General features: G+C 32.3%; 1 protein-coding gene across 2 annotated transcripts; it reads right to left on the bottom strand.

Moving 5' to 3' along the window:
• Positions 1 to 3,164: 3,164 nt before the first annotated feature.
• Positions 3,165 to 8,254, bottom strand: zgc:113019. 2 transcript variants are annotated; one of them, XM_087299672.1, is made up of 3 exons: positions 8,219 to 8,254; positions 7,903 to 8,139; positions 3,165 to 4,538 (listed from the first exon to the last, which is right to left on the bottom strand). In XM_087299672.1, the coding sequence occupies exons 2-3, from the start codon at positions 8,126 to 8,128 to the stop codon at positions 3,241 to 3,243; spliced, it is 1,524 nt and encodes a 507-aa protein (XP_087155798.1). In that variant the 5' UTR covers positions 8,129 to 8,139; positions 8,219 to 8,254; the 3' UTR covers positions 3,165 to 3,240.
• Between the last annotated feature and the right edge of the window lie 1,332 nt (positions 8,255 to 9,586).

Below are 9,586 nucleotides of genomic sequence, written 5' to 3'. Positions count from 1 at the left end.
ATTATTCAGCTAAACACGGCATATATAATATTTGAGTGTATTTATGCTTAATAACAAATCGTAAACGTGATTACCACAACATATTTGCAAGCTCTAGTGACATCACAGTTATTAGCTTCATTTACAAAGTATTATAATCTAACAATGTTACACTATAATAATAACAGTGTAAATAAAAGCCTTTGTGTAACAGAATAATAAATGCATTCAATAATTTGCTTTGTCAAATCGAGATATTTGAATAAAAATACTCTAGTTGTTCTCACCTTCATTGCAGAAGCAGGAATAAACCCACACAGAAGAGCGGCTGGAGATATTTATAGAGTAGAACTACGGAAACCTATTGGACCATAAAGGACGGATATACACCAAGACCCACATAGTCTTAAATTAGGTTTAATTTATTCATTTTCTTTTCGGCTTAGTCCCTTTATTAATTCGGAGTCGCCACAGTGGAATGAACCGCCAACTTATCCAGCATACGTTTTACAGCCGAAACCCACCTCTGGGAAACATCCACACACACACACTCATACACTACAGACAATTTAGCCTAACCTATTCACCTGTACCGCATGTGTTTGGACTGTGGGGGATTATTTTTTATTTATTTATTTTTATATTATATTTTATTCGATTATATTTATTATTGTTATAAACTTGTTTAAATTTTTTCTGTAATGACAAATGTTAAATTACAAATTAAAACCGGGAATGTTTTTTTATTACACTTCACTTACTGGCTTTTTATGTTCATTTCTCATTACAGTAAGAGATGAATATAAACAAACACATTTGGGAGTACAGTCATTCATTTTCCTTCGACTTAATCCCTTCATTCAGCAGGGGTCGCCACAGTGGAATGAACCGCCAACTTATCCAGCATACGTTTACGCAGCGGATGCCCTTCCAGCTGAATCCCAGTACTGGGAAACACCCATACACTCTCATATTCACACTCACAAACTACAGCCAATTTAGTTCATCCAATTCACCTATAGCGCATTTCTTTTGACTGTGGGAGAAACCGGAGCACCCGGAGAAAAATCACAAGTATGTTCAGGAGAACATTATACAAGAAAATAATATATAAATTACATTAACTGTGTGGTTACAAAGAGAAAAAAAATACATTAATATAAAAATGTATAAAAATATAACTTTTTTGTTGTTAGACAATATGGAAAGGTCAAGGTCAACTTTACTTATTGACCAGTGCTTCACAAACATGGCAACAATGATAAACGGTTAGAAAGAGGACAATATATGTAAAATAAGAAATCTGTATAATCAATAAGTCCTAAAAAAGAAAACTAATTAGATTAATAGGCCAGAGAGAAGAGGTAGGTTTTGACTGATTTTTAAAATCACATAGTAGATGAAGCTCTATTTTTATAAAGGTAATGTGTTCCAAAGTTTAGCGCATAGACTAAGAAGGCTCTGTCTTCTTTTGTTTTCAAATGGGATTTAGGAAAAACTAGCAGGAACTGAGAGGAGGACCTGAAGGATCTTTGGGGGAAAGATTAGGTAGTGTCAGAAACATTTATCTGTTAATACACTGTTAATAACTAGTTTCAAGGTTTACCACGGTTTGGAAAAGTCAAGTTTTAAAACCGCAAAAATTAGATTTTTTTTTTTAAATGTGCTGTAACGAAATGAGTTTTTGAAAGTAATGAAGGAAGCAGAAGTCAAGAATTTATTTTAATTATTCAGCCTGACACATTTAGTGGTCCAAAATATTATAAATGCTTTCTAAAATCAAATGTATTTTGTTCAGTGGCGGGAAAAGTTATTTTTTTTACACAGACAATTTAAAAAGAATTTATTTTAGAGCAGTAATCACAATACTGTGATAGTGTGAAACTGTGAAATTTTTGTCCAACATTATCATATTGTCAAAAATTTATACCAGCCCATACCTAGCATGTATGTGGCTTTGTACAGTAGTCAACATTTGAAGCGGATCAAAAAAAGTTTTTAAAATTTGTCCTACATCAAGAATGGGTGTTGCTGATAAGTTGTAAGTTTTAAACCACTTTAAAATTGTTTTTTTAATAATAATTTTTAGGGGTTTTCACCTTGGTGCTATGCGTCGACGCACTAACCTCTAGGCTATTGGCACCAACAAACCACCTTAAATGTTGACTACTGTATATTAAGACGCAACTCACTGAAAAATTAAGTAGATCATTAACTAATTATGACAGAAAATATGGTTTAAAAGGTTTTAAAATAGATTCTTATGCTCACCAACACTGATTTAAAAATTTAAAAATAGCATTAACTTCAATATGTTTAAAAACAAATACCTGTTATGAAATGCTTTATTCTTGTTATCAACGTTGAAAATCCTTTGCTGCTTAAATTTTTTATAATTTTTTTTAAAACAATATAGACAATGCAAAATAACACAGCTGCTTTACCTGTTATCATGTTAGCTATCCGCTTGTTAAGTCGTGACATATAAAAAAAAACACACACAGATATCAAGGTAATTCGTAACTTTTTGATTTAGTGGCTAAATCGTATGAATTCATACCATCTAATTCGTACAAACTAGTATGATTTGCTCGGCCCCCAATGACAGTTGGGTTTAGGGGTGGGGTTTGGTGCCTTCTTTTTAAAATCGTACAATTTCGCATGACTGAACTCGAATTCGTACGAATTAGCAATTAAACTGACAAAACGTTAAATACAAACGTTTTCTCGTGGGATCAGGCTGGAAATACTGTTTCTGGGTCAAAGTCGCAACTCATTTGAATTGAGTAAATATTTGTCTATGGCCACTTTTTGGTCAGATCACACATTTATTATATTATATTATTATATCATACATTTATTATATTATGTGAATTTATTATAAAATAGTGTAGACAACAATGTTTGGACTTGCTGCATCAAAGACACCAATATTTTAACAATTTATAAAAATTAATCACTTTCTGGTCATCAGATATTAGGCATGGATATGTATTGCGATCGTGATTTTCAGAAGTAATACAGGTCTTTGTAAACGTTTTGTTGAGTCTCCCCATACAGTTTGATATAGCGATTGGACCCAGAAGCTCCCTCACACTACGTAACAATAAACAAGCGGATTATTAAACTACCCATTTCCAATACCCAAACATGTTACGACTCACAAACGAAAACATACAGAACTAAAAAAAGAATCCATTTATTATGGCTGCAGGTGTTATGCTATGCATTTCACACATGACAAATATCTCTTAAACCGTCTCACGGTTTCATAACAACACTGGGGCACATATTAGTCAATGCACAGCACACAGTCACGATCTTATCAAGGAATGTGATGTCCTCTCCGACATCTGGTACCGTCATGCTCACAAGTACAGGTCCATTGAGGAAAGTGTATTTGGTTCGAACACAAGCGGTCACCCGCTTGACATGTAACCTGAGGTTTGATATCTGCCTCGTCGTCTCCACATCTCGAACTTTGAGCTGTCCTTTATCGACTTCAGCACATGTTAATCCAACACCGTCCCTGATGTCAAACCCACACTCCGACAACACCAAATCGCCACTTTGGATTTTCTTCAAAAGGCCGCTGCTTTCAATCAAACTCTTGTCATCGACTTGACTTTCCCGAGGTTTGGAAATAAAAGTGATGGCTCCACGTGGTATGGAGCAGATGAGGTACTTTAAAGTCTTCTTGTTTTGGGGAACCATTTGTGCTTTAGGTTTGCCATTCGACACTCTATCAATGTCGATTTCAATGGAATCCACGATAAACGCAACATGGCTGCCAAACGTCTCAATGAATTGTTGAGGCATTATAGTCTGCAGGCAAGGTCTTTCAGGCCAGACGACCAAAGGGTTGAGGCGTACATACATCATACTGACGGTCTCTTTAAATATACTCGATGCAGTCTTACGTCCTACTGAAAAGATATGCGCAAAGAGCTGATCCGGCAGATTGAGCTTCAAGCGCATCAGAGTTAGGATGAGCATCTGGAAAGGGGAAAGCTTCCGATTGTTTTGCTGCAAAGTAGGAAAAATCTGATCCAAAATGCCCATCAGAACGGCGAAGCTCGGAAGCCCGGTGTAGAATCTGACCTTAGAGTCGTCTTCTTTAAAAAAATCCTCATCCATTGTCTTCTGAGCAAGCTCTTTTTTAAGTCTGCGGTTCTCCTCAAGCAATCGGTTAATTTCTGCACGCCTGCAAACACAAAAACTGCACTCGTCCTGCTCCAGGAGAGTAGATACATCAATCATCGGCGTCTGTGAAGTGTCATCCTGAGGCGGAGTTTCATCTGGAGGCGGAGTTTCATCTAGAGGTGGAATGTCATCTAGAGGTGGAGATTCATCCGGCTCTGTTTTCTGGACTGGGTGTATTGGTATAGGTGTAGGTTCTTGTTTTGGTTCTGGAACAGTGTTTTTCTTTTTCAGAGTCTGCTGTCGCTTTTTCCTCCGTTCAAATCGGCTCGGTTTTGTTGCTTTAACTTCCGAGTGACCGAGATGTAATGATGGAGCCCAATCAGGATCACACTCCAGCATTTCATAGGCTGGTTTGCCTAAAATGTACATTTTTAAATTAGTTTTATAATTATGCAGTAATACAGGGTATATCATCTGTTTTATTGAGTCATGGCAAGCCTCTTTAGCATTTAATTGATGAAACGTAAAGTTGAAGTTGATATTATTAGGCCCCCTATAATTCTTTTTTAAATTCTTCGTCAAATATTTGCCAAGTGATGTTTAACAGATTGAGGAAACTTATTGCTATAATATTTTGTTCTAATGGAGAAAGTCTTATTTCTTTCGTTTTGCAGGAATAAAAGCAGTTTTTTAAGACCTATTTTAAGGCCACAATTATTAGCCTCCTTAAGAAATACAGTGCTTAGCATATACAAGTATGCATTTTTATTAATTTCTCAATGAATATGGGTAATATACATTGGTGCATTTAAACAAAACAGGCTTATTAAATGGATATATAATTATTAAAATAATATTTTAGTCATACATTTAATAATATAGTCATATAGTCAATAATATAGTCAAGTCATATAGTCAGTAATATTTTAGAGCATCTTTAGAAATTGAAAGATAATACATTTAAATTCATGCAAAATATTGCAAAAAAAATACAAGCAACAAAATTTTATATATATATATATATATATATATATATATATATATATATATATATTTTTTTTTTTTTTTTTTCTCTCTTAATTTTTTGCTAATTTTGACATTTTTATTTAATATTTTTCCCTGACATAAATTTGGGCTACTAATTTTTGAACCATTATTGTAAGTTAAAGATAGATTAGGTCCAGATTTGACTTCAGTATTGATAAAACTATTGTACATGCACACAAATAATATTGTAAAGCATCCCATAGGAAATATTCATTAAAAATGAGAGATTTGTGGGGGGTGTACTCATATGCAGAGCACTGTATATCATCTGAAAAGCTGAATTAATAATCTTTTCACCGACAACTATTTCAAAAACTAAAATCTGGGGATTAATATATATAGAGATTATTACAGTTAGAATGGCATTTTGATATTTTAAAAATATATTTTGACCATTAATCCCTTTCCTAACTAACATATTTGTGACCCTTTACAACAAATATTAAAATTGAGACTCATATATCTTTAAGTTTTGCTCTCTATATATTCAACAGATATATTTATCAAAATAATATTTTAATCACAGAATAACTTGAAATGGAAAGATAATACTTTTAAATTCATATCTTAAAAATTACAAACTACAACATTTCAACAAAATAGTATATATATTTTTTGTTTCTCTTGATTTTTTTATATTTTTGAAAATGTTATTTAATACTTTTCCCTAACATATCAATTTAGGCTACTAATTTCTGAACCATTATTAGAAGTTATTTTGTGAGATTAGCTTTAGTACTGACTAACCTAATGTATACTGTATGCACAAATATAATATTGTAAAGCTTCCTATAGAAAATATTCTTTTAAATGAAAAATTTGTGGGGGAATGCACTCATCATATATGCTGAGCACTGTGCATATATATATATATATATATATATATATATATATATATATATATATATATATATATATATATATATATATATATATATATATATATATATATATATATATATATAAAAGATATATTCTTTCTTTTTTCTCGATTGGCTACCGAACAAAAAACGGTTATCCAGTAGCTTGCCTGTTGAAAAAAATCATATCTCCGTTGAGCACTTAATATTTTTGAAGGAAAAAAAATAATAAAAGTTCTAATAATTTTGACTTCAACTGTACCTGTATCTATTATCATGCAACTTGTTTTTTAGATCCTATAATATTTTCATTAAAGGAATAGTTATTAACTCACTCTCAGAGCAGCTTTAGTGTATATAACTTTCTTGATGCTTCATTAAGACAAACAGTCACAGAGTTTTCAATTGTATTCTATAATTTTACCTGCCATTTATCAAAATGTTTTGTTTATACTGTGTTTTTTATTTGTTGTTGTCTGTTATTATTTGCAAGTAAATGATGGGTAATTTTTATTTTTGAGTGAACAAAGCATTTTCTTTTTTTAAATATAACAACAGTTGTAGCCAAATACTACGATAGTATATAGTTACAACACTTGTTAATAAATGCTACAGCATACTCTAGTGTTTACTATAGTAAAATACAACAGCAAATAAAATTGTAAACAGTAAGAAATAATGTAGCATCCTTTAATTTTTACTGCAGTAAACTGTGTAAGCTATTGTATCAGCAATTCCATGCAAATGCCTACCTTGCCATGAAAAAAATTACATTTTCGGCAAAGTATCGAAACCTTTTCAGCGTTTTTTGTGTAAGCAATTATTTACAGAGCTTTAAAAATACTTACAAATGTCTGTTAATGTTTTCAAACTACTAAATTTGATCTACCAAAAGTGTCAATTTTACATTTGTCACATCCAAAACGAAGTTTTTTTCCTGTCAAAATCAAATAAAATGATATCAATAATTTTTGTTCAATAGAGAGCCAACTCTTATCCTTTTGATTAGCATTATTTATTTTGTGTTGTGCAGCTTAAGTCACAAAATTTCTACAAAGCAAGTCGTATACTGTAAGCACCCTAACTTATTAAGCTCACATCTATAATGCATGTTTATTTTCCTCATTTAAAATATAAAGATTTTTTTTACAGATTGATATTTTTCTGATTCCATAACTCTGTGGTTAGCGGTTACGGAAAATGCAAACTGATGTTTCAATATAATGCTAACAAATACTTTCTCTCCAAATTTATGGTTTAAGTTTTTACTGCAAATGTCACATCTACAATGCTGGAATTGCTCTTATATAATAGAGTAGTTTGTTAATATCACAATAGTTGTTATATAGTCTAGTGTAACACACTTTACTGTAGTACGGTTGAAAAGCACAGTAGATTTACTATTATAGCGAATTAAGAGAAAATAAACCTGATTACCAAAATATGTTGGTGTTAGGTCGAATTGAAACAGGATTTCCAGGGCAAGAATCTTTACAACATTCGCGTTGGTTTCACAAATAATTTCCAGTCAAAAAGGTAAAACGTTAGGTTATTTTTAATTAATATCACTCACACGTGTGTTTAACCACATATTAAATTTTGTTTGTCAAAATATTGCACCCTTGCCTGCTTACGAAATCATACTCCATATGATTTAGCAGCTTTGACGCTGTTTTCAAGAGGTTTCAACAGCATAAATATCCAGAATACCGTACTGACTGGTACATTAACCGTGTAAAGTATGCTGTTGTTTACATCCGACTGTCGCCAGTATGGCCGCGCATACGGGAACTGACCGAATTTGACGTAAGTACAAAACCCTATGTTAGCATTGCAACAACGGAGCAGTTACCGTGTTTTCATTACTTCCCACCTTTGTGAAAGTGCCGTGAACAAACCACCATGTGTCGGGGAATGTTGTTAAATGAGATGTGTTTCAGTCGCACTGCCGCTATCCACGCCATGCGCCGCCGCTTGCTCAGCTCAGAGACCTGAGGACCATAGCCTTGCTTCCAAGTTGGAAAATGGAAGAATCGCACTCCGTTGCGGCGCTCGTGAGTGCGGTGGCGGCAGTTAAGAACGCAGCAGGAGTTCACCATTTTTACACTTTCTAGATATATAAAACACAAACTTCAACATCCACAGCTAATACAACTCAGCATCATTCGCAAATTACAGAGCCTTCATACCCAAAATGCACCGCGTTTTGGTGACGTCACGTTTCCATTCTTTTAGCGTTGATATCATATTTATATAAATTTTGTAAGAATTCCTAAATGGGGAAGTATTTGGTCATTGCCTCACAAATTTTTGGTTACAAATAAGATAAAAGAAATATCTTTTAAACTAATTCATAAATTCTATCCGGTTAAACATTTCTTAAGTAAATTTAAAAAGGATATTGATATAAATTGCTCTTTTTGTTCTTTGCATTTGGAAACTGTGCCCCACCTTTTCTGGCACTGTGGTTATGTTAAAAAGCTCTGGTATGATGCTTCTGTTTTTATAAAGAAAAGGATACTCTTTAACTTTAATTTGCATTATGAAAATGTAATTTTTGGGTAGTTTAATTATGATAATTTAAATAATGAAGCTTTTGTTATTAACCTATTTATTTTGCTAATTAAGTTTCATATTCATAAGTGTAAATTTTCCAACAAAAACCTTGTTTTACTGTGTTTTATAAGGAACTGAAAAATTACTTTTGCACTATTCAGCATAGTGCTAATCGAAAGGCCATTAAAACTGTCCAACTGTGCTCTAGTTTCAATATCTTTGATTAATGTAAAGGTCCTGCTTGTTTATATTTGTAAGAATTTTAGTTAAGTATTTATACTCTTATTTTTATGTTTGTTTTATTTTATTTTATGTATTGTTGTTATCATTTACTTTCTATCACCCTAGCATTGTTTTGTTTGCTGTATTGTCATGTATATGTTGTTTAAAGCATAATAAAAAAATAAATAAAAAAAAATCATATTTATATATCTGGTCAAAAGTCATATACAACACAATACAAAAATATGACAGAATCAGCATTAGTACTGGAAGGCATTGACTTTCATGATAAGAAATGCAATAATAAGCATATTCATCTAATTCTTCAGCAAAGAAATCGTATTGTTCCACGAGGCAAATTTCATTGGGCTGCATTAATTAATAATATAGATTGGAGAAAAGCTTGGTTGTTGCCTCATAAATACTCCCTTCCCAATAAAACTAAAGAAATCCACTCTAAAATATTGCATAAAATATACCCGGCTAACTCATTTGTTTCCAAATATGTTGATATTCCGAGTAGTTGTACATTTTGTGGAAAGGATGATGAAACTTTAATACATTTATTTTGTACGTGTGAATTTGTTCAGAAATTTTGGTTTGACCTCTATCGTTATTTAAACACCCCTCCTACCTTTGCACAATCTTTTAGTTTAAAAGAAATTATTTGTTATAACTCAGAATCTTCACATAAATCTAAAGAATTTATCTTCAACTTTTTTATCTTGTTTGGAAATTTTTTTATACATAAGCAAAACTGCATGGCTTCAGTCCCTACT

The sequence above is a fragment of the Danio rerio genome, chromosome 21 (assembly GCF_052040795.2).
Source record: "Danio rerio strain M-AB ecotype USA chromosome 21, GRCz13ab, whole genome shotgun sequence".
In the NCBI taxonomy this organism is placed as follows: domain Eukaryota; kingdom Metazoa; phylum Chordata; class Actinopteri; order Cypriniformes; family Danionidae; genus Danio; species Danio rerio.
This window is presented reverse-complemented; position numbering and strand designations above follow the sequence as displayed.

Coding starts and splice junctions, on each gene's coding strand:
- zgc:113019 (XM_087299672.1), bottom strand. CDS start 8,128: ATGGTGAACTCCTGCTGCGTTCTTAACTGCCGCCACCGCACTCACGAG. Junction 4,539..7,902: donor TTCACGGCACTTTCACAAAG/GTGGGAAGTAAT, acceptor TGTACATTTTAG/GCAAACCAGCCTATGAAATG.